Below are 27,408 nucleotides of genomic sequence, written 5' to 3'. Positions count from 1 at the left end.
AGTGAGCACATAACAATAATTGAAAAAATGCAAAAGAGAACATTTTAAAAGCATATAATGGTTCAAAGGCAAGATAGATATCTCCATGGGCCACAAATATAAGAAAACTATTAATAAAAGCTGTGAGTAGGGCTGAAGCTGAGGGCCTGCTAGCTTCCAGGCTTAAGCAGTTAGAGGCAGCTATGCGTTCAGCCCCTGCAAGTTAACAGAGACTAAAAGTTCTCCACCTGCAACCAGGACTAGAGCCAAAGTCACTCTGGAAGTGAGGGGCTGGGAACAGGTTCTCTATTTTACGAAAGAAAAATGAAAAACTTCTGCCTGCCACTGTCTGAGGCAAAAGCTTATATGGAGCACACCTAGGAACTGAGAGTGTGTGTGTGTGCTCTCCCACTAAAAATGAGTCTGAAATTCAACATTATAAAACACTTGGAAAAAACCTAACTCGACAAGAGCTAGCCAAAAAATCAGTATTTGGAAGATAAATTTATACTAGAGAATATTAAAATATTAAAAGTCTATAAATGCTTTAAAATAAACTTTTAAGCTCCTCAAAAAGACAGTGAATGAATAATTTACATATAACATAGAGAAAATCATGAAACACATGTGCAGAATTAAAACAAGCCCAGATAGATATGTAAAAGAACAAATTTGAAAACTGGAAATGAAAAATATAGCCACTAAAATGTTTAAAGACCCAATTGGTGGACTAAACTCTAGACTTAACAGAGATGAAGAGAGAATTAGTGAACTGCAAGATAATGTTGAATACCTCACCCAGAACATAACACAGAGAGGCAAAGAGATAAAATATCAAAGAGCAGTACAGAGATGGAGTTTTCATGGAGAAGCTCCAACATTTGCTGATAGGAGTTACAGAAAAAACAGAATGGAGAAACTAAGGGAGAAGAGTAACTTGAACAGATAGTGAGAATTTTCCAGAATTGAACAGAGATATAAATTCTCATTAAAATATATCCAAAATACCATTAAACAAAATATAAATCCACACTTGGACACACAAAAGTGAAACTGTAGAATATCATAGACAAAGAAGAAGACACCTGTAATTATGTTCAGGGCAGCATTTTCTGAATAACAACAATTGAAAACAATCTAAATATTCATCAACAGAAGAATGAATACAAAACAGGTAGCAATACCGTTAAATATTGTAGTTAATGTGAGTGAGAGCAAGTATCAACATGAATAAACCTTAAAACAAATTGAATGAAAATACAAGGTACAGAATAATATGCAGAGTATTATGCCATTTGTTTAAAGTTTAAAACCATACAAAACAATACATATATTGTTGTGGGTATATACATGTATTAGAAAGACATGAAAATCTTCATAGAAATAATACACACAAATTCAAAATCCTCTGTAAAAAGAGCCTCAAGTAGAGACTATTTATTCTCCCAAACCCAGGTATATCTGGATCTAGAAGTAATCAATCTCACTTCTGGCACTTTTTTTTTTAATTGAAATATAGATGATTTACAATGCTGTATTAGTTTCTGGTGTACAGCAAAGTGATTCAGTTATATACGTATATATATATAAAATATTCTTTTTCAGATTCTTTTTCATTATAGTTTATTACAAGACATATAAGTAATGTCATATGGTATTTATCTTTCTCTTTCTGACTTACTTCACTTAGTATGATAATCTAAACTCCTAATTTATCCCTCCCCCCGCCACCTTTCCCCTTTGGTAACCATAAGTTTGTTTTCTATGTGAATCTCTTTCTGTTTTGTAATAAGTTCATTTGTATAATTTTTTAGATTCCACATATAAGTAATGTCATATGGTATTTGTCTTTCTCTTTCTGACTTACTTCACTTAGTATGATAATCTCTAGGTCCATTTGTTGCTGCAAATGGCATTATTTCATTCTTTTTATGGCTAATATTCCACTGTGTATATATATATATACCACATCTTCTTTATCCATTCATCTGTCAATGGACATTTAGGTTGCTTCCATGTCTTGACTATTGTAAATAGTGCTGCTGATGGGGTGCACGTATCTTTTCAAATTAGGGTTTTGTCCAGATGTATGCCCAGGAGTGGGATTGCTGGATCATATGGGAACTGTTTTTAGTTTTTTGAGGAAGCTCCATATTGTTCTCCAGAGTGGCTGCCCCAATTTGCATTCCCACCAACAGTGTATGAGGGTTCCCTTTTCTCCACACCCTCTCCAGCATTTATAATTGGTAGACTTTTTGATGATGCCTATCCTGACTAGTGTGAGGTGATACCTCATTGTAGTTTTGATTTGCATTTCTCTAATAATTAGTGATGTTGAGCATCTTTTCATGTGCTTATTGGCCATCTGGATATCTTCTTTGGAGAAATGTCTTTTTAGGCCTTCTGCCCATTTTTTTATTGGGTTGCTTGTTTTTCTTTTTTGTTTGTTTTGTTTTGTTTGTTATTGAGCTGTGTGAGCTATTTGCATATTTTCAAAATTAAGCTCTTGTCGGTCACATTGTTTGCAAATATTTTCTCCCAGTCCGTAGGTTGTCTTTTCATTTTGTTTATAGTTTACTTTGCTGTGCAAAAGCTACTCCTGGCACTTTAAGACCATCACTAACTCCACCTTCTTTTAAAGTCACTTGCTTCTTTGAGGTTTATGTATTTTGGCCATATGCCTACCATCTCCCTTTGGTTACTCTCCCTCATTCCTTGAGAACACTGGAACTTACTTCATAGAATTCCTCTCCAACCCAAGATCTACTCCTACCCCAAGTGATTCAAACATCCACATGAGTGTCCTCTCCGAAACCTAGCCTCCTCAACACGATAAGCCTCACCTCTGCTCCACTTCAGTCACCCATTCCCATGGCCTCATCTTGAATCTTGCCATCACCTAGAACTGCTTCACCTCTGATATACACCTGAAACTAATATAATATTGTAAATCAACCATATTTCAATTTTAAAAATTAAGTGAACGTTTAAACTATAGAACACATCAATATGATGAAATACTACTCAGCAATAAAAGGAACCAACTACCGATACAGGCAGATTAAATTAGATGGATCTCAAGGGCATTTTGCAGAATGAAAACAATCTCAAAAGGTCACAGACTGTATGATTCCATTTACACAACATTTTTAAATTACAAAATTATAAAGGCAGAGAACAAATTAGTACTTGCCCAAAGTTAAGTATGATGGGAAGGAGAGGGTGGATGTGACAATAAAAGGGGTAGCATGAAAGAGATCTTGTGGTGATAGAAGAGTTCTATATCTTGATTGCAGTGGTCGTTACACAAATCTATACATACATGTGATAAGACGAAAAAGAACTATACACACACATTGTACCAATGTCAAATTCCTGATTTTGATATTGTACTATAGTTACATAAGATGTAACCACTGGGGAGAACTGGTTAGAGTATACACAGGATCTCTCTGTACAATCTTTGCAACTTCCTGAGAAAAATCTATAATTATTTCAAAACGTAAAAGTTTAAAAACAATTTTTTTTAAAAGAGAGAGCAGGAAAGCTGATATACATGTTAATGTGAGACCAAATAAACAGGCATACCTCAGAGATATTGCACGTTCAGTTCCAGACCACCACATTAAAGCCAATATCACAACAGTGAGTCACACAAATTTTTTGGTTTCCCAATGCATATAAAAGTTTAGTTTACATTATATTATAGTCTATTAAGTATGTAACCGCAGTATGTCTAAAAAAACAATGTACATACATACTTTAAAAATACTTTATTGCTAAAAAATGCTAACCATCATCTGAGCCTTCAGCAAGTCGTAATCTCTTTGTTGGTGGAGGGTCTCGCCTTGAAAAAGTTTGAACTATTGTGAAAATTATCAAAATGTGACACAGAGACACAAAGGGAGCAAATACTGCTGGAAAAAATGGTGCCAATAGACTTGCTTGACACGGTGTTGCCACAAACCTTTAATTTGTTTAAAAAAAAAAAACACAGTATATGCAAAGTACAATAAACCAAAGTAAAATAAAATGAGATATGCCTGTACTTTTAGGCAAAAGCACTACTAGATGTAAAAATAATAGATTATTTGAGGCAGAAAGAAAGTAGGAAGAAATAATAAAGATAAGAGCACAATTATATAAAATAGAAAACAAAAATCCATTAAAAAAGGACAACTCAACCAAAAGTCTGACGAAAAACTAATGAAATTGATAAATATCTGGAGAGACTAAGAAAAAAAGGGAGAATGCACTTATAGTCAATAACAGGAATGAAAAAAAGAGAATCACTAAATGTTATTCAGCCTTAAAATAGATAAGATTATATTATAAATAACTGTAATAAATTTGAAGATTTATGTGAAATGGGCAGATTCCTAGAAAATACATAGCTTACCAAAACCAACACAAGGAGAAACAGTAAATTTTAGTAATCATGTATCATTAGATAAATTGAATCAGGAAACAAAAGTCTTTCCACAAAGAAAACTTTAGCCTCTTATGGCTCTGTAGGCAAGTTCAACTAAATATTCAAGGAAAAAATAATAATTCCGATCTTACACAAACTATTCCAAAGAATGTGAAAAAAGGATAGAAGCCCAACTCACTTTATGAGAGTAGCATAAGCATGATAGCAAAACAAAACAATTACCAACCAATTTCACTTATAAGCCCAGATGTAAAAATCCCAAAACATACATATATAATCATATAGAGAGAGAGACAGCACCTAAATCCAAGAACCTAAAAAGAATAATAAAATATGACCAGTAGGGTTTATATGAGGAATAAAATATGCTTATAATTAGAAATAAATGTCTTTCAACATATTAGACATAAAAAAAGAAAAATCATAGTCATCTCAATAGACGCAGAATTCTTCTGACAAATTTCAGTATGTGATTTTTTTTTTTTCAATTTAGCAAACGAGGAATAGAAAGGAAACTTGCTAACCTGATAGTATCTGCCAAAAAAAACCTGCAGCAAGTTTTTTAAGTCCATATCCTTCTGAATCCAAACCCCAGGCACATGGCCACATTTTAATGCTTTCTTTTCAAATAAATCCAAGAAGTTGAATATGGCTGGAGAGTAATGTGTAAGAGAAAGAACATTTCCTTGAGCTGACTGACATTAGATAAGTAAGGTCAGATCAGGAAGGGTCTTAAATGTCATCATACTAAAGAGCTGTTTGTTTGTTCCTGACAACAGTGAGATACCACTGAAGGCTAGAGGTTGGCATAAGCAGTGGAGTGACTGGATAAAGTTTCTTTCCGAGATCATTCTGGCTGCAGTATGGATTAAAGAAGGGTAAAACTTCAGGCTGGGAAACCAGTTAGAAGGTTTTCTCTTGAGAGAAAACAAGGGGTCACAGATTCCAGTCCCTGCAGGAGCCAGACATGTAACAAAAACCAGTGAAGCAGGCAGGTTCTGAAGACAATAGGGAATGGTAGGAACTGTGAAAAATCAAAAGCACGTATCTTCTCTAAAAGGATAGCCACTATTCAGCTCCAATTAATAGTCTTCATGCAAGAATACTGCCCGGTATTGCTAGATCTTACAAATTTTCAAGAAAATTTCAATGTAATTTTTTTATTTTTAAAATTGTGCAAAACTAAACCCAATCAAATAATGGCCAAATCTGGTGCAAACGTCACCAGTTTGCAACCTGCGGTTCAAAATAAGGTAATGTCAGTAGAGATAAAGGGGACAAACTCAAGGGATATTATGAAGGAAGAATCAACCAGATAGTAATCAATCAGATGTGGGCTGTAGAGGAGAGGAAGAACAATGGATGACTGCTAGGCTTCCAGTTTAGGCACTGAGTGGATGGTATGCCATTCACTAAGTCATGAGACATAGGTAGAGGAGGCTTAAAGGACATTCAGGAAGTTATCGCTAATCGGCAGCATGAATATAGGGCTGGGGAAGGGAATAGAAGTCATTTTTCAAACTGTAGCCCTCAATTCTCTACTCATCACTCCCATCCCTACATCTTTGACTCAGCTGCATAAGTGACACCTGATCAAAGCAGGAGGGCACTAGAACCAGCAGACTAGATCCGAGGGACTTTGGTTAGATACACTGTTCAAATGCAGCCATCCACAGGAGCTGAACAGTGAGGCCAGTTGGTATTGCCTGATGACGCCAGGATAGTGACAGTCTTGATGACCTGGGGTTACAACCAGGGTAGCCAATCATTGCAGGTTGTAGGATCTGGGCAGCCAAGCCAGTTGGGGACCCCAAAGTGTTAGGAAAATAAAAGAACAGGGAATCCAGAAAATACTGTCTCCACTTAGAGGAAGCTAGATTCAAAGATTGAAACTATGACCTCTTGCCCACCATTATACTATCCCTGGTTGCTGGATTCTAAAGGCATCAACCTATCTTTGAAGGCATCAACCTATCTTTATTCCACCCACATACTACTGTCCACAAAGCTTCCTGTGAGAAAGGAGGAAATCTTGCCATTTGCAACAGTGGACCTTGAGGGCATATGCCAAGTGAAATAAGTGAGACAGAGAAAAATAAATACCTTATTGTCTCACTTAAATGTGGAATCTAAAAAAAAAAACCAAATTCATAGAAACAGAAAGCAGATTTGTGGTTGCCAGAGGTGAAGGGGGATGGAGCGTTGGGGATAGGGGGAATGGGTGAAGGCAGTCAAAAGGTACAAACTTCCGGTTATAAGACTAATACAGGGCTTCCCTGGTGGCGCAGTGGTTGAGAATCTGCCTGCCAATGCAGGGAACACTGGTTCGAGCCCTGGTCTGGGAGGATCCCACATGCCACGGAGCAGCTGGGCCCGTGAGCCACAACTACTGAGCCTGCGCGTCTGGAGCCTGTGCTCCGCAACGAGAGGCCGCGATGGTGAGAGGCCCGCGCACCGCGATGAAGAGTGGTCCCACTTGCCACAACTAGAGAAAGCCCTCGCACAGAAACGAAGACCCAACATAGTCATAAATTAATTAATTAATTTTTTTAAAAAATTAATACATTCTGGGGATGTAATGTACAGTTAATTTTTAAAGATAGCTGAAAGGTGAGAAAGCCAGAAGGGTTCCTTAAAAGGGGGCCCTTATCACCTGCAGCCTAAGAGCAGACTCAGCTAAGGAGCATGCTGGGAACTTATTAAGAGTTGAACTCCAGAAAAACTGGAGTTTACAAAACGGTCACACTGGGTGATGTGGACGCTGGCGGTTTGCAGGTTACTTTTTAAAACAATGGGACGATGGGACTTCCCCGGTGGTCCAGCGGTTAGGACTCCACACTTCCACTGCAGGTGGCACAGGTTTGATACCTGGTTGGGGAACTAAGATCCTGCATGCCACACAGAGTGGCCAAAAATAAACAAATAAATAAAATAAACAATGGGAAGAAAAAAATAAAACAATGGGAAGAGGATATTTTAATCTCTAATCCTGTTGCAGAAGCAGGTATGTTCAAGCTGCTTAAGAAGTAATGTTTGTCTTTGTGGATACAGTGTAGAAAAGTACCAGACAAGAAAGCAGTGGAAACAACAAACTGGAAAAGCGTGTACTGCAAAAGCCCTATTAAAGGTGACCTCAGGGTTCACCTGATGGGTCTTCTGGGTCGCTCCTGACCATTCCCTGGAAGTAAACATTTAAACTAAAGCCAAGGTGATGGTGGTGATGGTGTTAACTGTATAACCCTTCTCTGTTCCTCAGTTCAGTTCTTATAAAAGGTAATCTTTTGGCCTCTTGTCATATTGCATTATAGTAACAGACAACTTCTAGCATAGGCAAATTAACCCTAACTGAACGTCTGTTTTAACCCTACCCTTAGATTCATCATCAAAATAATCTTGACAGTTTATGTCTGTGGTCCAGCATCAGGCCCAATTTCTCTAGAGGTTTTATATATATATACACACATTCCTAGCCTAAGAGAATTTTGCCACAATAATCAGGCATTAATTGTGAGAAAGAACTGGGAGTGGGAGGAGGGGGCACAGAGGGTAAAAAGAAGACATTTGGGAGATATTTGCAGAAATAACATAACTCTGGGTAGGTAGGCTTTAATAAGGAAGTCCCACCCTTTCCATTTACTTCTTACAAGGCTTTTAACTTATCCTCCCAACCAAAACCAAAAGCAAATTAAGTTACTGAAAATGTATTTACTTCTTGGGATGGAAGTATATCTGTCCTGTTTTCCCTTTTCTGTCAGAGGCAGCTCCCTAAAAACCCAAAACACACACACACACACACACACTCACTCTCTCAAACAAACACAAACAAAACATGCATTCAAGTGATTGTTTTACATTTTCATAACATTTTAACATTTAATAGAAACTATGTACGATAATTTTTTATTGTATCTTACATAAGATAGCCACTACAGAAATTTACATAGGTAGAAGCAAGATGGATGGTTAAGGAGGGCCCAGTCCTGTGGGGTATTTTCTCAGAGGCTATAGGTCAGAGTTCACTGAGGAGAGGGGCTTCAGATTACCCAATTAGGTGAGAAGTGAGGAAAGGCTACAACAGGCTGCTAGACAGAGATGACCAGCCATTGGGTCCATCAACATCCCAAAACTTGGGAAACAGCATTACAAAACTCTCTCTCCCCTTAGGCACAGTCCCAAAATACTCTCAGTCTCAGCAGCTCTTGACGGGAATCACCTGTCTCTCTTCCTTGCCTAGAGTGGGAAGACATCCACAATTTTTAGACACTGTTGGTCCCTTCCCCCAACATTTGGTTTGACTATAGCACTCAATAACCCAGAAGAAAAACAAGGTAGTCCAGGTTGTCCTTTAGTGAGAGACGGTCAGAAATACTTGTTTAAATGGGAAATACAAATCCTCCAAAGTCAACTGGTTCCCAAAACAAACTATCAACTGACAGAAGTGGGTTCTGGCTTTCCGTTTGCAGTAGCCACTCCACTCTGAGGCAGTGGTGCAGAGGCTTTCTCAGAATTTCGAGATCCCTGTGATCTGCACCCATCTCCAGCCATCTGCATCTGGCCCTGTTAAAAGAAAAGTCACTTTGGTTACCAACTCATTCACTGTGGTCTGAAGCATGAATCTGACTTATATAATGCCCATGTAGAGTAGCAACAAGAACAAGACAGCAGATATAACTCTATGCAGTTGCTCTTCCCCATACTTAACTATCCCTGACCCTTGGAGTCAGAAGTCATTACTTGTGGCATTCCTGAGGCCCTCCCAATGGAAAGGAGAGCTGTGGGTTGTTTCTTCCAAATGAAATAGCCATTCTCTGCTGAGGTTCCAGAACAGCCGACAGATCACAGGAAGACAGTCTTCTGGGCCTCTGTTTGAAACCAACAGCTGTAGTATAACTGCAGGTCTTCAGTCAGGGCCATGAGTGTCCCACCCAAAGCTCAAAGAAAGAAGCCAAATCATGCGGCTTGTGCTTAACTCTACGATGAAAACAATTCCAGTGCTGAACTCTCCCTTAAAGCAACAATTTTCCTACATTCCTTGTCTCAACCTTTTCTAGTTAACTAAATAAATTTGTCCTGCTCTCCCAGATATGGGGACCAGGAGCTAGTAAGTGTTCTCTCTAAGGCCCATCTGGAGAACTGCCATCCGAAGCACCTTCACAGCTAGTGATGACAACCCCAATCCCCAGGAGTACATGCTAGCCATAGCCAGCAGGGAACCCTCTGCCTGGCCGGAGTTGTTCTGCACTTGCCAAAATATCCACTGGGCCTTCAGCAATTTCTTTGACAGGATGATCTTCAAGGGTTAGTGAAGGATCAAAAAGCAAGGGTGAAGGAGGGCACTGCATACCGTCACCCACAACATCCAAGTCCTAGGAAAAGAAAGAGAAAAAAGCCTGTCAGCAATACCAAGGGAACCAATAAGCTAAAGCTGGCATTTTTCAGCAAACCTCGAAGAATTCTCCCTTACTTCCCTCACCCCTTGCCTACCTTTAAAACAAATAACGATTTCCCCAGAGTGTGCAACAAATGGGATAAGATTGAAAAGCACTGAGAATTTTTTCCTTGCTGCCAGATATAAAGCACAGACCACTATAGTAGCTTTAAAAAGCATATTTTTTTTAAACAGAAAAATTCAGAGGCGAAGGTAGAACAGGAGCTACCAGGGGCTGGAGATAGAGGGGAAGTGGGAGTTACAGTTTAATGAGTACAGTCTCTGCACTAACAGAAAAGTCCTGGGAAGAAAGAAGGAAGATGAAAAACTCAAAGTTCTTCCAAATGGCCAGGAAACATTTTAGTTAAGTCCCTATCCCCACAGAGAAAAGTCCCTGATTCTTAAACCTAACATATCCAATTGTTCTTTTAAACACCCACACACAGGGGGACTTCCCTGGTGGTCCAGTGGTTAAGACTCCGCGCTCCCAATGCAGGGGACCCGGGTTCAATCCCTGGTCAGGGAACTAGATCCCGCATGCCACAACTAAGATCCCGAGTGCCACAACTAAGACCTGGCACAGCCAAATAAATAATAAAACACACACACACACACACACACAACATTGTATTCTACAGACTATGTTTCTTCCAACTGAAATGGCCATTCCCACAGAGGGGCTGAAGCCAACAGACCATAGGAAGACACTGCTCTTGGCTCCTGTGTGAAACCAATAGCTACAGCAAACTACTGGTCTTGATTCAGGGTCTAAAGCACTATAAAGGCTCAGACAATATGTCAAACTGACTTTCATCCCTCTGCTGTCTAAGCATCTATTGCTAAACTCTGCTTCCCAAGAGTGAAAACTACCCAAGGGTTTGTACTCTCCTGTGTCCAAGCTACTTTATAGAGGCTCTATGTTTCCAGTAATTGAGCTTCTTGAGAAAAGCTAAGTGCTGTGCTTTTAAAATAAGTCTAAGAGTTTGAAATCCTTTCCCTTTCTTTGCTGTGCTGATCACCAAAAACAAGAATCACATCCTCAAGATAATTAAGGTAAAGAAAAGAATACAATTAAAGGATGTGCTGGACTTAAAGCTGCTCAACTTAAGCAGAAACATAAGGAAAAGGATACAGTTGGCTACCTAACATCTATTTCAGATGTGTTAGAAACTTCTGTACTATCCACAGAAACCACCATGTTCTCACACTGTTAATTAAGATTGTGAACTGTTTTCTCCGATTCTTTTAGTATGCACAATTATCATGCACTTGATCCTTGAACAACGCCGTGGTTAGGGGCACCGATGCCCACAATCAGAAATCCGTGTATAACTTCAGTCAGCCCTCTCTGTCCATGGCTCTATACCCTCAGATTCAACCAACTGTGGATCATGTAGACTGTAGTAAGAATTTACTGGGAAAAAAAGCTGTATATAAGTGCACCTGCACAGTTCAAGCCCGTGTTATTCAAGGGTCAACTGTATAAATAATTAACTTGAAATTTAAAAGAACCCATTTAAGCAGTGTGGCAAAAGGTTTCCAAGTCTCAAGATAACAGTGGTACAGAAATTTTTCAAAGAAAAACAGATACTGAAAAGTCTTTCCTCACATACTCAGCGTTGTCTTTTATAAGAATTAAAATTGGGAACAGGAACCTAAAATAAGAGAAGAAGAAAGGATCAGCAGAAATGCCTATCCTAAGAGGAATGTTTGAATCAGGACACAAAGACAGAATCTACATTTTGTTCTGATGTCAAAAACAGAGCTCAAAAAACAAACACAAAAAGAGAGCAAGCTCAAAGTAATAGGATTAAGGTATTAAATTCTTATTTGTCAAATATCCTCGGATCAAAGGACAGAAAACAGGCAAGTGTTAATAGCCAGAATGAAAGGCTGAACTTTTACCCATATAAATAGCTGATACCTGGTCCTCCCACAAGTAAAGTTACCAGAAATTATTAATAAGTATAACAGAAATGATATCTAAGAAAGAACATAGGTAAGACTGCTGGGTGGAATTCATATAATTAAGAAATTATTTTTCCCCAGCAAAAGACTAAATATATCCAGAATTTATGGGAGGACAAAAACTCTTTTCTAAAACAGAATTGTTTCAACATTTTCTGGAGAATTTTTACCTCCAAAGATTAAGAATAAAACTACTTTTTAACGACCAGTGTGGTTCACTTAAAGTACATTAATACAAACATAACAGATGATCAAGTACAAATAGCTGATTATCATTTTTAAACCTCTAACAAAGGTCCATCTTAAAAACCCATGAGATTCTCAAAAATAAAGTTACTTCTTATACATTCTTTAAAAAATTCATACCATAAAATAAATATGAAAAGATCTGACAATATATTTTTAAATGTTTAAAAATTAAGATTCCTTAAATGTCACTTTTAGGCTATGATCACATCTTATAATCTCTAATATTTTGTGTTAATAATCTCCACAGAGCAAACAAGAACATAATCTTCAAACATACTGGAACAGTCATATTTTCTTAGCTCTAGATCATCAAAAGTTTAAGAAAACACTATTTAAAACTAACGCAAAAACAGGTGAAAGGGGAAAAGCAAAAAGGTCAAAACAGCAATGGCTCTAGAAATTAACAATCAGATGAAATAAGAGTTAATAACCTAGTACATCTATGTAAAACCCATGTGCTAGTTACTACATATGTACATTAACGTTTGAAGGGAATTTGGCAATGTAGTGATTAGGTTATTTTTTAGACCCTATAAATCTGCTCGTTACTAAGTTTAAAAAAAAAAAAAAGGAAAGATAGCACCTCTTTGGGTTTTCTTCACATGTAAAATGAAGGCAAGTGGACAAAAATCTGTATCAATCTAGGGCTATCTATTCATTTACTCTCTTCAACATAATCTCATTGGAGAACTCTGGGAAGCACTGGAGTAAATAATCTCTAAGGTTCTCATATTCTATGAATCTGTTTGAAAGAAACTTCTTAAAAAGCAATTATAATCAGGATTATAACAAAAATTGTTTGTTATAAATGAACTGACAAAAATCAAGTTCACTAATCCTACAAACACTATACAACCAAAAAAGGAGGGGGGGTAGTTAATTGGCATCAGTTTACTTTTTTGGGGGGCCACTCTGCACAGCTTGTGGGATCTTAGTTCCCCGACCAGGGACTGAACCCAGGCCACAGCAGTGAAAGTGCCAGGTCCTAACCACTGGACCACCAGGGAATTCCCTGGAATCAGTTTATCTTAGTGCCACTTTTTCAGATATTAGCCTGTCCTGATATATCTTCTTTAGTGAGCAACACTCGAGGCCACCCAAATCCTGCTTCTACCCCTAGGCAAACAATCTTGCAACCTATACTGAATTTTCCATTTAGGTTTGTCACTTTAATTATGTCACAGTTATACAGTGATACAAGACACCTTTATTATGAAATTCAGAAGAATTATCTTCAGAAGAAATAATGAATACCTTTATCCAAAAGGCTAAAGATTAAGCAAAGTGCCAAAAAAGAGATGGAATGTCAACTGATCCCTAAAGTGAATGATATACTAGGGTAGTGCTAATTAGGGAAACGAATGCAATCAGAGATGGGTTTATGGGCTGGGACCAATCAAGGAGCAGGCTGAAAAAGGTAGAGTAGTGTACACACTTAGAAGGCTATAAAAGTAAATATTTAGGGAGATCACTGTTGTTCTGGTCCATTCACAACAGAATCTGTAATAACATATCAAAAATGAAAAACAGTATGCAGAGCTAAGTTTAGAGTCATTTTTAGGGGGAGACACATTAATCTGAAAATGAGAACTCTTATAGGGCCAAAACACAAATTTACATTGTCGAGTAGATATGAGAATTCATTTGTATTATTAAGATTCAAGTGAATTACTTACCTTGTGGATGGGCACCAAATTTTCCAGCTACACAAATCCAACCATAATCTTGACTTTCCAATTTCCCTTAGTTTACTATTTCCCTTATCATTCCCTCAGAAAAAAAAACTTCTGTAAATTTAAACTGTCTCTAAATGAATATGTTAACATACAAATACAACCATACACATATCATTTCAAAAAAACTTATCAAAGTTGTTTTTTTTTCTTTTTTCTAAACCACAAAAGACTAACCTATTCTCACCATTAATAAATAAGGCCTTGCCTCAAGGGCCAACCAGAGCAGAGCTTCTCTAACTTACATCACTGAACTCCAGAGGTAAACTCTCAGTGGGCTGAAGCTCAGCAGCACTCAAGTACAGATCCATGGGGCCGGCTTCCAGATCGTCTGGCACAGACAGTACCTGCTCGGGCTTATACATCTGAGGAGGCAACTGGAAATGCAGTGGGCAGCAGGGATCCTCAGAGAGGCTTACAGGAACTGGTTTGTTGCAGGGTACCTCTTCAGACCCCTGGCAGCATTTGAAGAGAACCTGATTCGTGTCCTGACAAATATCTGTAGAAAAACGGTCAAGGGAAATAAAATGGATCTATCGGAGGCACAAAAAAGGAGGTGTCTGCCATGTAAAATTCAAGGTCTGGACAACACAAGATATTTGGTTACATTTGATACAGAACCAAATGCAGGTAGCAATTTTTAAAGTTACTTCTCAAATTGTCATTTACTAGCATAATTCTAGCTCTACCAGTAATGTAAAACTAGTCCCCAACCTCCATTTAAAGTAGAGACACTAATCTTGTTCTCCCTATGAGGGTCAAATGCAAAACATTTCAAAACATAGTGCTAAGCAAACAGCAGTAACAATCCTAGAAATCTGTACCTATTCAGAAGAAACATGTCATGGTAAATGCAAATAGCTTGCAGAGGCCCCTACCAATCCCTTCCAAGAGTCAAGAGATACAATGTTGCTTCTGCTGTTAAGCAGACAGGCAAAAACTTCCTCAAAACTTTTTGAACCTTGTTTCCAAAATGTTTTCATGATAAATTTCTTTAAAGAAGCAGGGTGTTGGGGAAAATAGAAGCTCCAGTAATAGTAACTAGGTATCCTATCCTGACAGGAAATAAAATTAAATTTCCACACACACCCCCTTTTTCAGTGGGGTGGTATCACTGGAGTCCTGTTATGATCCCAAAAAGAAAGGGAAGAAGAGGGCTTCCCTGGTGGCGCAGTGGTTAAGAATCCGCCTGCCAATGCAGGGGACACGGGTTCGAACCCTGGGCAGGGAAGATCCCACATGCCGCAGAGCAACTAAGCCCGTGCGCCACAACTACTGAGCCTGCGCTCTAGAGCTCACATGCCACAACTACTGAGCCCGCGTGCCACAACTACTGAAGCCTGTGCGCCTAGAGCCCATGCTGCGCAACAAGAGAAGCCACCGCACCGCAACGAAGAGCAGCACCCGCTCGCCACAACCAGAGAAAGCCCGCGCGCAGCAACAAAGACCCAATGCAGCCAAAAAATAAAAATATAAAAATTTAAAAAAAGAAAGGGAAGAAGAAAACAACTGCTTATGGCACATGGGAAGAAGTACTCCAGGAACGCTCCAGGAGCCCTAACAACTTCTCTTAAGGGTAGAAGCAGAAAAGGGCTATATTTCCAAGTTGGCAAAGAAGTTCTGTGGGATGAATCAACATTGAAATCATGATTAGATAACAAAATTCTGATTCAAGTCACTCTACAAAATACATTTTACTCAAGTTTTATCATTTCCTGAAATCCTAACTACATGGTTATTTTCCCTAGATTAACAGACAACTATTATTTCAAATTTGGGCCTATTTTTTAAACCAGAAAGCAAAATTTTCTGTAAACTGACTGTACCCAGGATTATGGAAGTACGGGTAATTTTTATCCCCCAAATTTTAAGGTAATTTTTTGAAGTTAAAAAATCTAATGTACATTATAAATTTAAAACCAAATAAAACCTCTTGAAGAAAAGCCATTTTTTTCAATCCATTCTTAGAACTTGATAAACTCTAAAGCAGAGTTTCTTTCATAGCATCGCCACCACTGGCATTACAGCTATCTGTGCACTGTAGAATGTTTATTAGCAGCATTCCTGGCCTCTGGCCACTAGATGTCAGTAGCACCCCCATCAGAGTTAAGACAAATAAAAATGTCTCCACACATTGCCAAATGGGGTACAAAGTGGCCCCGGCTGAGAACCACTACTCTAAAGGAACAGTATATAGCTCAAAGTAAACAAATGATTATTCAATGAAAATCAGCGCTCAAATGAACAAACATGAATCTAATGGGAACAATCAGATTTGCAATCTCTATGTGCTTAAGAAGCTCAATCTTTTTAAATTATTAAAATTTTAAATGTGAATCCATTAAGTTGTTTCAATTGGAACCTTTTTCATATAATTCGAAGGATTTTCACAAGTCTCTTATTTATTTAATATCACAGCATCCTTGAAAAGCCCTCCCCCATCCTCCTCCACCCCCTTTCCTTTCAGATAGGGACAACAGACAAAGAAGGGAGTGGTCGACCTACAACTAGAGTCTGGGTCCTTCACTTTCAGTCCAGTGGTGTCTCCATTAGACCAGAGTAAAGAGTTAACAGGTCACCAATGGCAGTCGCATCTTTCTCTGGGATAAGGACTTAAGGAAGGGTAAGTGACTTAGGCAACTACAGAGTGGAAAGGAAAAGAGCATAAAAGAGAAAAATAATACTTCCCTTCTCTTTTCAAATACATTTTATTTTCAACTTTGCTCTTTAAAATTCTAATAAACTATCTTGAGTATAGTGCTGTTAAGTCTAAAATACTCCTTAATATCCATAAACTGGGTTTTTTGCCTTATAAAGTAATTCAAGGTCACTGAAGAAAACCTGAAAAGTACAAAGCAGAGGGAAAAAAGGCATTCATAACCCCACCATCCAAAAATAGTCACATTTCTGTTACATTCCCTCCTAGTATTAGTTCCATGTAGTTACAACATACTCTACCAAATTCCATATTCTATTTTTGTCACTATCAAACATTTTCCTATGTCATTCATAAATTTTGTTAAATATAATGTTTAATTCCTGAACATATTCCATACTATGCTGTGTCACAATTTTCCTCTCTATTCCCCATCTCTGAAAATTTTAAGGCTCTCTCCAGTTGGAGGAATTCTGTGTAACAATATTGGTCTGTATTTGATTATCGTCTTAAAATAAATTCTCAGAGGTGACATTATCATATCAAAGAATATGACTATCATCAAACTGCTTTCTAAAAGCCTGTGCCACTTTACAGTCCCACTGGCAGTGTTTAGAAGGGCCCATTTCACCATTCCCTCACAAACTTTTGAAACTTACTCATTAAATCTCATACATAGATAAGTGTCAAATTTATAGATTAGGGAATTCCCTGGCAGTGCAGTGGTTAGGACTCAGGGCTCACACTGCCAGGGCCCAAGTTTAACCCCTGGTCCGGGAACTAAGATCCCACAAGCCGTGCGGCACAGCCAAAAAAAAAAAAAAAAAAAGTATGGATTAAAAAAACTTCCTTGTTTTATTTCTTATTTCACTTATTTATAGTAAAGGTAAATACTTTTCAACTATCAGCCACTTCTACTTTTAATCTGTCCATAGATAGCCTTTGCCCAATTATGTTTTGAGCATTTATCTTTAGTTTTTAATTACTCTGCACAAGAATTTTATATATTAAGGACAGTAATCCTTTACCAGACATTTGTTACAATAATTAATAAATAGGTAAAATATTTAATAAGCAGAATAGAGAAAAAATCAGTTTTCCTTTCAAAAGAGCAAGAAAGTCTTCCTTCCCTTCCTATTAAAGAAAATACATTTTACTTTCCAAATATTTGTATACCTTGCCAGGCAAATGAAATCCAGCAAGATTTATGCCTTCCATATAATGAAGATCACCATATTTAAACAGTGCATTTACTGTGAAAGTAACTTTCTCAATCAATGTCCACCATATAGATGCACTTTCACAATTCAATATACAGCTCAAAAAATTTTACAGCCCAGTAGTAAATGTAAGTTTCCTATTTGAATGAAGTCTAAAATACACAAGTCAGGGCCCTGACCATTCAAAAGGATAATATTCAAAGAAAGCTCACATTTCAGAACCATCCGACTGTTTTTGGATCCTCAGCAATTTTTTTGTAGTAATTGGATTTAACAGTATTATAATTCTAATGAATGAGTTAAATCAGGGATCTCTAATTTTTGGAATCCCAATATTAATCAACTACAAATAAGTATTAGCCCACATCTATCACCAATGACTGAGATGTTTCTTTCTAATGAATTGACCATTACATTTCCAAAGTTCTGAAATGGCCAACAGACCATAGAAAGACACTTCTTTAGGCTCCTGCTTGAAACCAACAGCTTCAGCAAACTGCTGGCCTTGATTCAGGGCCAAAGGAAAACAAAGACCTTCAATTAACTAAACTATCACAGATCCCCACTAGCCTTCAGTCTAGCTAGCAAACTGAACAGAGCAAAAAGATACGGGTAAGGCAGTGTCTGGTCATTGGAAGAGACTGATTGGAACAACGAACATCATCCACAAAGGCCAAGCACCTCTGACTGGAACGAGTGGTATGGGCCTAAAATGGAGAAAACAGGTCAGTCAAAACAAATTCTCTCTGAAAACACTTACTTATATAAGAAAAGTGTATCCTTAAAGCCTAGAAACTTGAACATTTAACAAATTTATTCACCAATACTATGCAAAAGGAAAAAAAAAATTTAAACCTCATGTCCAAATAATGAGTCAACCATAATTCGAAATACAATTCCTCCATATTACAAAAGTGTGTGATACACAGCCTAATGGTTTTCAAACTATTTTGTCTTTTAGCAGAACCCTTTTTAAATCGTAATCTTACATCAAGCCTCAAAAAATAGAAAAGATAAAAATGTAATTACTCTTTCTTTTTTTAAATTTGTCTATTAATTTTATTTTTGGCTGTGTTTGGTCTTTGTTGCTGGCTTTCTCTAGTTGCATCGAGTGTGGGCTACTCTTTGTTGCAGTGCACGGGCTTCTCATTGCGGTGGCTCCTCTTGTTGCAGAGTATGGGCTCTAGGCTAGCAGTATTCAGTAGTTGTGGTGCATGGGCTCAGTAGTAGTGGCTCACGGGCTCTAGAGTGCAGGCTCAGTAGTTGAGGCACACGGGCTTAGTTGCTCCACAGCATGTGGTATCTTCCCAGACCAGGGCTCGAACCTGTGTCCCCTGCATCGGCAGGCGGATTCTCATGCACTGTGCCACCAGGGAAGCCCAAAACTGGACTTACTCCTACTGACGCAGAGACCAGGGGCTTGAAGAACAAATTTAAGAATGATCACTTAACTCTGCTTGTCAACCTTACTTCCTGACATTCACTGCTCCTATTATTCTACCTATCTTTCTGCCTTCTAAAACAAGAGTCCCAATCTATTAGGCATTCTGTGCCTGTTTCTGAAGAATTTCTGAACCAAATAACTTAGAAATCTATGGCAACACTTCAATATGCAGATGAAAATAGAGTTCAGTTATCAGTACAGGCACAGAATTGATCAGAAGGGAACTAAAACCCATGTCTCTGCACTTCCAGATAAGTGCTCTTTTCAATATACCCCACGTCCAGTAAGTTAGATTTCAGAACCAAGACTGTACAACAGTGTTTTGACAATTACCCTAACTCTGTAAATAAAACAAATGTAACACCTTAGAGGTATATACAAAAATTACCTGTTGGGCGGCACCATCTGTGGCCAGCATTCTGCGCTCCTTCAGCTGCCTATGTAGTAAGGCTTCCACTCCATAGCGCTGACGATACCGCCGAAGACATTTTAGACGCTTTAAGTTCTCTCGTTCTTTGGCAAGAAGTCCCTCTGGGCCAGTCAGGAGACTACTACCTAGAACATCACAACAGTCAAGATGTTATCTGCCAAGCAACCAATCAAGGATGCGTCCCTAAACTAACAAGAAGAAAACAGGAAAATCTGCCCATACAACAGTTTCAAAAGCAAATCCTTCTCCAGTCCAGGTAACAAGACAAAAGTCTAACTACTACCAAATTCACATGTTGAACCCACAACAGCTTATTGGAACTGGCATAAAACTTGCCTAGAGCTTCATGTTCCACTTTGCGATTGTGTAAGTAACGTCGCTTCTTCTCTTTGAGTAGATGCTGAAGTCGTTTAAACTGGTCAATGTACAAGGACTGCAAACGAATAAGCTTCTCACGCATAATCAGGGCCACTTCTTCCGCTGTGTAGACACCAGCATGCCTAAAATAAAAGAGACAATTCAAAAAGGATAAGAAAGCACAACAATAAAACCCAAGCTTAGAAGGAGAAAGGAGTAAAAGGTGAGACTTAGATTTGCAACAATCAGTCAGTGCTGAGACAATCACCTTATTAAACAGGAATGTTTTCACACAGCATTTTACCATTTAAGTTGTTACTCAAAAACAAAACAAAAAAGAAAATTCCCAAGAATGGATACTAATGTATGATATCATAATATGGGAAAGGGGAAATGTTTCATTATTTTCCCCAGTTATTTGCAGCATTATGTTTAAATAGAGTAAAATATAAAATACTCAAAATTTTTATTAATCTACATTCTTGTTCCATTTAATAATTTAATACAGAAAAATCACTTACAGTCAGGACAGCTTAAAAGTGTTTAATTTAGTAGCATGTATCTCAATACATTTTCATTAAAGCACAAAAGATAACAAACAATTATGACTTCTAATTTAAAAATATACTCGTAGGGAAATACACTGGCGGTCCAGTGGTTAGGACTCCGTGCTCTCACTGCTGAGGGGGGCCCGGGTTCAACCCCTGGTCCGGGAACTAAGATCCCACAAGCCGCACGGCCAAAAATAAATAAATTAATTAAAATTAAAATTAAGTAGAAATAAAAAATAAATAAAAATAAAAATACACTTGTATTTTGGAGTTTACACAGGCCCTCAAAACACTGGTCACCATGGCTAGTCAATGTCCTCAGCTCATTTTGACAATATTCTCAAAATATAGTACCCTGGAGCAACCCTTAATTGCCAAAGATCTAGATCCACATCAACTTTATTAAGCTTTGCCACCAACTATGAATTAACAGAACTTAAAAAAAAACTTATTCTAGTGATTAATGAGGTCACATAAGCAAATCAGTTAAATGTCAGTTTAATTAAAGACTGGTTCCTTACAGATGAGCCGGTTTGCAGGGCAGAAGTTGAGACACAGATGTAGAGAATGGACATATGGACACCAAGGGGGGAAAACTGCGGAGGGGTGGGGATGGTGGTGTGCTGAATTGGGCGATTGGGATTGACATGTATACACTGATGTGTATAAAATTGATGCCTAATAAGAACCTGCAGTATAAACAAACAAACAAACAAAACAACTAATACTAAACTTTCATTGGGTTATTTGTATGGAAATATGTTAATATAAATGTTTCAGACATTACATGAAATTTCTAAAAATCTTATATTTGTATTTGTATGGAAATATGTATGGAAATATGTTAATATAAATGTTTCAGACATAAAAAAAAAAAAAAAAAAAAAAGACTGGTTCCTGCCTCTGATTTAACTCAAAGTTTAAGAGATTAAGTGTAAATTTAAAAGATTTTTGGTTCCATTTGTCTTATGTGATCATTATATAAACAGAAAGAACAAGCTAGATATATACCCTGACTTGCTATTTTCATATTTTGACTAAGTAAAAATTATTTGTTATTTAAAAGGCAATACACACAAATTACATACTAATTTTAAATCCAAAAATATGTGCTCTTTAACATTTAACTCTTAAATCACTGAAATACACAGAATAAAATTATTAACTTTAGGACTGAAAGCAAGTAATCTCTGCCAAAAACTTTTCCTAAATATAAATAGGAGACAAAACTACTACCTGCGTATAAGAGAAGTACAACTACAAAGTACTCTGAAATAAAAATAAGTGAAAAGAAATTAAGAACCAAAACATGAAAAAAAAAACCCAGCAAGTTACAGAAATAACAAAATCTAAGACTATCAGAAAATGTGAAAAGGTTTTAAAAATATCTACTGTCTAAAAAAGGTGACTAGGTTATTCACATTCAAGAAAATGGGGCATGTTTGCATTAATATGTCTGTACCCCCTAAAGTACTGAGGCCTTAACCTAATACCAAGTTTGTTAAAATGAAATTAATTTCATTGTACCCTGTCAGAAGAGAATTTAACCAATGATCTGGGGACTATAATTTATAAATGGGAGGCCAGTACAATTAGAATTTACTACAAGTCATTTGGGGCGGGGGTGGGAGAGGATGAGTACCCTAACTAATATGAATGCCTAGTTCATGTGACAAATGGATCATTTATTTAAAGATGGATGTCCCAGACATTCACAGCTAGTTATTAAAACCATGTACTAATTCTTCTTGCTCTGATATACACAAATATAAATCTAGGATTTATTATTAGAATTCAACTTCAAAAAGGAGAGTCACCTTATACTCTATTATTAAATAGTGTCTCTTCTTAAAGTGCATTCTCTCAAATTTCTTCATTTTGATAACAACGATGAAGACTAAATAACCTAAAATTACCTTTACCAAAACAAGTTCTGGATGCATGTAGAGGTCATATGATAAAACTTACTTTTTAAATAGGGAAAGATTTAACAATTACTCTTAAGCTAAAACTTCACCAGTGTTGGATGTTGCTGGAAACAAGCTTTTAAAGATTACTTTTTACAAAGCAATTAAGTAAATGATTATTTTGAGGGAAATCACATATATGTACCTACAATGAGGAAAAAATATGCCAATAATAATTCTAGTTAGGATAAAATCTCTAATGACATCATCATAAACAATTCAAAAAGAACCCTTTCTGAAACAAGCAAGTGAAGATATATGCTATAAACTGTTAATGATTCAAAACTGATGACAAAAACATTGGCACCGGGACTTCCCTGGTGGCACAGTGGTTAAGAATCCACCTGCCAATGCAGGGGACTCGAGTTCGATCCCTGGTCTGGGAAGATCCCACATGCCGCGGGGCAACTAAGCCCATGCGCTACAATTACTGAGCCTGTGCTCTAGAGCCCGCCAGCCACAACTACTGAAACCCGTGTGCCTAGAGCCCGGGCTCCGCAACAAGAGAAGCCACCGCAATGAGAAGCCCGCACACCACAACAAAAGTAGCCCCCACTTGACGCAACTAGAGAAAGCCCGCATGCAGTAACAAAGACCCAACGCAGCCAAAAATAAATAAATAAAAATTAGCACCAAAGATGAAAATTCTTAATTAAAAGAATTTCATTAAATACTTATATTAAATATAAGATAATATGTAACCACATTAATGAATTAAATATTGTAAGCAGACAATTAACAACTCTATTTACATCTCTAAAAATGCATATACATATAGTACTATTTACTCCCGCTGGTGGGGATCTCCAGGTATGGAGGACCAACTATGGGACTTGAGCATCCTTGCATTTTGGTACCCGAGTCAGATCCTGGAAACAATCCCCCTCAAATTATGAGGGACAACTGTATTTTAGTTGGTCAAAAATTTTTTTAAATAGTATCACTGGGAGAATTAAGGAAAGCCTTATATTTAGTTACCTAACACTTGAGCACATCTGGGGCTTTATTTTCCCCTTTGAATGTTCCTTTTAAAGGAAACTAACATCAAGTACCTAGTTCTTTTAACATTTATACTTCTCATAAAATTAACCGGTGTTTTGGTTTATATAGCAATCTCTTGTTAAGTCAGATAAGAATGAATGTGTCCCCTAGAGACTGATCCACTCTAGATTACTACTGACGAAATCGAGTTTCTGGACCTTCAAAACTGAGTGTTTACCACACCAAAAGACAGTCACTCTGTGACCCTACAGTGTGTACACCTCCTCAAAGAAGCAAGTTTGGCATTTCTAGAAGCACAGTGGAGGAGGGGGAAAAGAAAACACATATATATTGCTCGGTATAAAGTTTCTACTGTAAAAGAATCCTGCTAGAAACAAACATTCCTTCTCAAACTACTTAGATGGACTCTCCAAACAAGTACTTCCTGAATAGCTTACTACATCAAGATTGCTTAAATAGATGAAATTATTCTACTCAGAAAGTGTAATCGTAAATGACCTCTTAGAAACTTCAGAATCCAAGGAATGAAGAGAATGCTATTCTAAGAATTTGTCAAACACAGTCAAGTCTAGAAATTCATTACCCCTCCCACTATTCAGAGTTCTTCCACCTGAACTGTCAGTGAGAAGTGTCATGAGACAGAAATCAGAAAGAAAACAAAAACTAAACCCAAACCATGAGACACAGAAACATGAGACTTCTGAGTGGCAATATGTCTACAACTCCAAAGCGAACATGGGTTAAGTAAAGAGCAGAACCTTAGTAAGATATAATTAGGTTGATTACTCACTTCTGGGTTTCTAAATCAGTTTCTCTTTCTTAGGCATGAAACCAAAGGAAGCTCCTGAACACCTTTTAATTTTTCTTAAACAAATAAATTAATTAGACAGAACTTTGCAAAAAACAGTAGTTATTCAAATATAATCACTTTATTATTCCTGAGGTTTAAGCCAAGAACTAATTCACATCAATTTTCTCTTCTCTAACTGATCTCCACCCACCTCCCACTCCTATGTCCAAGAAATCTATTTTCTCCCCTACACTTTCTCATGTGTAGAATCTGATGTCCCAAAATTTTCCCAAATTACAAGACTTCTAAAAAAAAGAATCAAATCCTACCCTGAAGCAAGATGGTGATGAACAATGACACTTTAATACGCAGAAGCTGTTTATTACTGCTCACAAATAGCTATCTTCAACCCTCCTAGGTTATTAATCTACGAAACAGCATGCAGTACTACATTCCACATACTAACTACTAAAATATTTAAAAGCCCTATGTGGAGTTACAACTTACTTTAGGGGATCTTCTTGATCACTGTCTATGCTATCAGCTTCACTGTCAGGGTCACCTCTCCATGTCTGATCCACAGTAATGGGTTCCTGCTCCCCATCACTCCAGCTGTCTTCATCTGAGGCAAGGAAGGGAGAGCAGCCATTAAGACTTCCCACCTCTGTAACTCCACCACACAAAACTAGATTACTGAACACATCAACCCAAATCTTAAAATTAAAAAAGCTTAGAACAGAGGCACTGACAAACAAAAATGGCTTAAGAAAATACATCCCAAGTGTGAGTACTTATAACACAAATGAGTTAACCATGCCCTCAAAGGGACAGAAAGGCCAACTCAAAATTACTCTGCTTCCTGAAATTACCTTACCTAGCAAAGATGGTAAGTATAAAAACAGCATTGAAGGAAAGAGTCAAACTCAGGATAGTAAACCTAAGCACACACTACTTAAAACCAAAAAGAATGGTGAACAACATGGCAATCCTGAATTCTCACCAAATTGCCTATGAATTAACAATAATATTGTACTATCAAGTGCCACATATGTTCAAGGCACTGTGCTAAACCAAATTAAGTTCTTTGTTAACTTTTTTCCTCCTTTTTCACTCTGGGAGAGAAGATCCTTACCCAGAATTCGGCTGGCTTCACTGCGGCTACTTTCTGGAGTCTGAGAACCCAGCTCTGTCTTGGCATATGAGCTCAGCTGGCATAAGAGTGTTTCACCCACAGGCCCTGTATTGGTCTTCTTCATTTGAGCATGAAGTGCAAGGGCATTCCTACGGGCATGTTCAGCACAGAAGGACACCCTAAGGAGACAAAATATTAACATTTTATACTCTTGTTCTCTCTTAAAAGAGTTCAACTATTTTCACAGACACTGATCTTTAGATCATTTTCAGGAAATTAAAATGACTATTATCTTCATTTATAAATTAAAAATGCCAGTAAAGCTAAATAATTTAACTGGCCCAAGGTCAACTCATTTGGTATTACTAATGGGAAATGCAGGTAGCATAACCTAGTAGTGCTCTAGCCATCAAAGAAAACATTTCATCTCTAAAAATGCTGACATCATTTCACAACAAATCAAAGAAATCCACTTTCATCTTTCAAAATTGGTTCTGGAAGACAACATTTTACTTCAGTATCAATTCACTGTAGGTAATAAGATGTAGGACACAATTTTAAAACCAAATGATATATGCAGAATTATCTCGCCGAGTTACGTTTCTGCATGGATACTTTTGCTTAAATGATGAAAGCTATGAAGTTTTTCCCAGAAAAATACATATATATTAATGCAATTTTGCATTATTACTTAAGGTTCAAGGACAGCCAAAAGAGTCGTGGAACCTAGGGTTAATAATAATCCTTATTTTACAGATAAGGGAAAAGATCCAAAGAGATAACAAACTGACCCAACTGGGAGTTGTCTCCTTCCAGTTTTCACCATTTTTTTAAATTTTCGAAGGATATACCCATAACCTCAATTTTACAAGCACGTGACATAAAAAACTTGGCAGCTACTCCCAACCCACATCATGCCACATCCTCCTCTCACTTAAAAACTGAAAGTACAAACAACAGATATCTATACATATATACCCATCTTTCTTCTCAGGCTTTGGGGCAGCACTGGGACATCTTTTTCCATTCTTCGTAGATATATAACTACACTGCTTGAAAGGTGCATTCTTGTCTTCAAGTATATGCTTAATGCAAAACTCCTGCCCCTCCAGACGAGGTTGCGAGCATGGGCGATGAGTAAACGAACAAGATAGGGGCTCCTGAGACCTGGGCACTGGGGTGATCCTCCCCCGACTGGTCGGCAAGACGTGGATCCGAATCCTGTTCATACCAAAACCTGCAGGGTCACACAAAAGATCAAAAAGCTCTTACCCTTCCCGAAAATTCCTGCTCCACGATATCTGGGCAGACTGCGCGTGGCTGACAAGACAAGCGGAAGTCACGCTCCTTAACTCCCCTCCGCCCAGGTCTCCCCAGGCGTTAGTGAATTGCCTCACCTCAACTTCCCAGTCCAAGCCCGCCCCCCACCCCGACCACCGCCAGGCTGAAAGCATCTCAAGGGCTCGCACGGCCGCGGCACGAGGGCGACGCGCCAGCGCCGGCCCCACGCGGCGCGGCAAACCCGCAGGGCCACCCGCCACCCCCGCCTCCGCGCACGCCGCCTTTGTCCCGGCCCGCCTCAGAGCTCACGGCTGGGCCCTGCCCATCCTCGGCGGCCAGTGCAAGCGCCATTTTGTCCTAAAGCTCCGGGCACCGGAGAATCTGGGTTCTGGGAGCCTAGAGGAGGAGACTGACCCTGACGCTGACTTGAGGCAGAGTAGCGGCTCGGAACGGACAGACGGGGCAAGCAGCAGCCTAACTGCAAAGGCGAAGAGCAAGCGCCGCCGCCATCTTACCTTTGCAGCCGCGCCGCGCGCCTTACCGTCTGGCGGAGCCAGTCGCTTCTAACCATTCCTTTCCGGGCTCCCAACCGCTGATTGGCTACTGCACCTACAACTCTGTGTCACCATTGGCTACCTATCGAGCCTGGGAGGGCGGGGCGCTGAGAAAAGGCGCGGCTGGGTGGCTAGAAAAGCTGTCTGTCAGTAACTCAGCTCCAGAGAGAGTGAGGCGGCGGGAGCGCCGGCTGTGGAAAGCGCTCGCCGAAAACGGATGACTTTCCATCTCCCA

General features: G+C 38.3%; 2 protein-coding genes across 7 annotated transcripts in view; one reads left to right on the top strand and one right to left on the bottom strand.

Moving 5' to 3' along the window:
* SPMIP11 (sperm microtubule inner protein 11) overlaps nt 1–27,408 on the top strand; it is a gene marked incomplete at its 5' end in the record, with an annotated part of 109,276 nt that overhangs the window by 13,429 nt on the left and 68,439 nt on the right. The window lies entirely within an intron of this gene.
* Nucleotides 8,296–27,224, bottom strand: KANSL2 (KAT8 regulatory NSL complex subunit 2). 4 transcript variants are annotated; one of them, XM_082421430.1, is made up of 10 exons: nt 27,135–27,224; nt 26,317–26,575; nt 25,339–25,517; nt 24,714–24,828; nt 19,872–20,039; nt 19,498–19,660; nt 18,276–18,372; nt 14,137–14,288; nt 9,658–9,777; nt 8,296–8,968 (listed from the first exon to the last, which is right to left on the bottom strand). In XM_082421430.1, exons 2-10 carry the CDS (start codon nt 26,565–26,567, stop codon nt 8,837–8,839), a joined length of 1,377 nt encoding a protein of 458 aa, XP_082277556.1. In that variant the 5' UTR covers nt 26,568–26,575; nt 27,135–27,224; the 3' UTR covers nt 8,296–8,836. The 4 variants fall into 4 exon arrangements, with proteins under 4 accessions (XP_082277556.1, XP_082277554.1, XP_082277555.1 ...); XM_082421428.1 differs by having other exon boundaries at nt 14,035–14,288; nt 27,135–27,220; XM_082421429.1 differs by having other exon boundaries at nt 14,035–14,288; nt 27,034–27,166.

The sequence above is a fragment of the Balaenoptera physalus genome (genome assembly GCF_965194825.1).
Source record: "Balaenoptera physalus genome assembly, chromosome: 13".
In the NCBI taxonomy this organism is placed as follows: domain Eukaryota; kingdom Metazoa; phylum Chordata; class Mammalia; order Artiodactyla; family Balaenopteridae; genus Balaenoptera; species Balaenoptera physalus.
The sequence above is the reverse complement of the archived record's forward strand: the minus strand, read 5'-3'. Positions and strand labels throughout refer to the sequence as shown.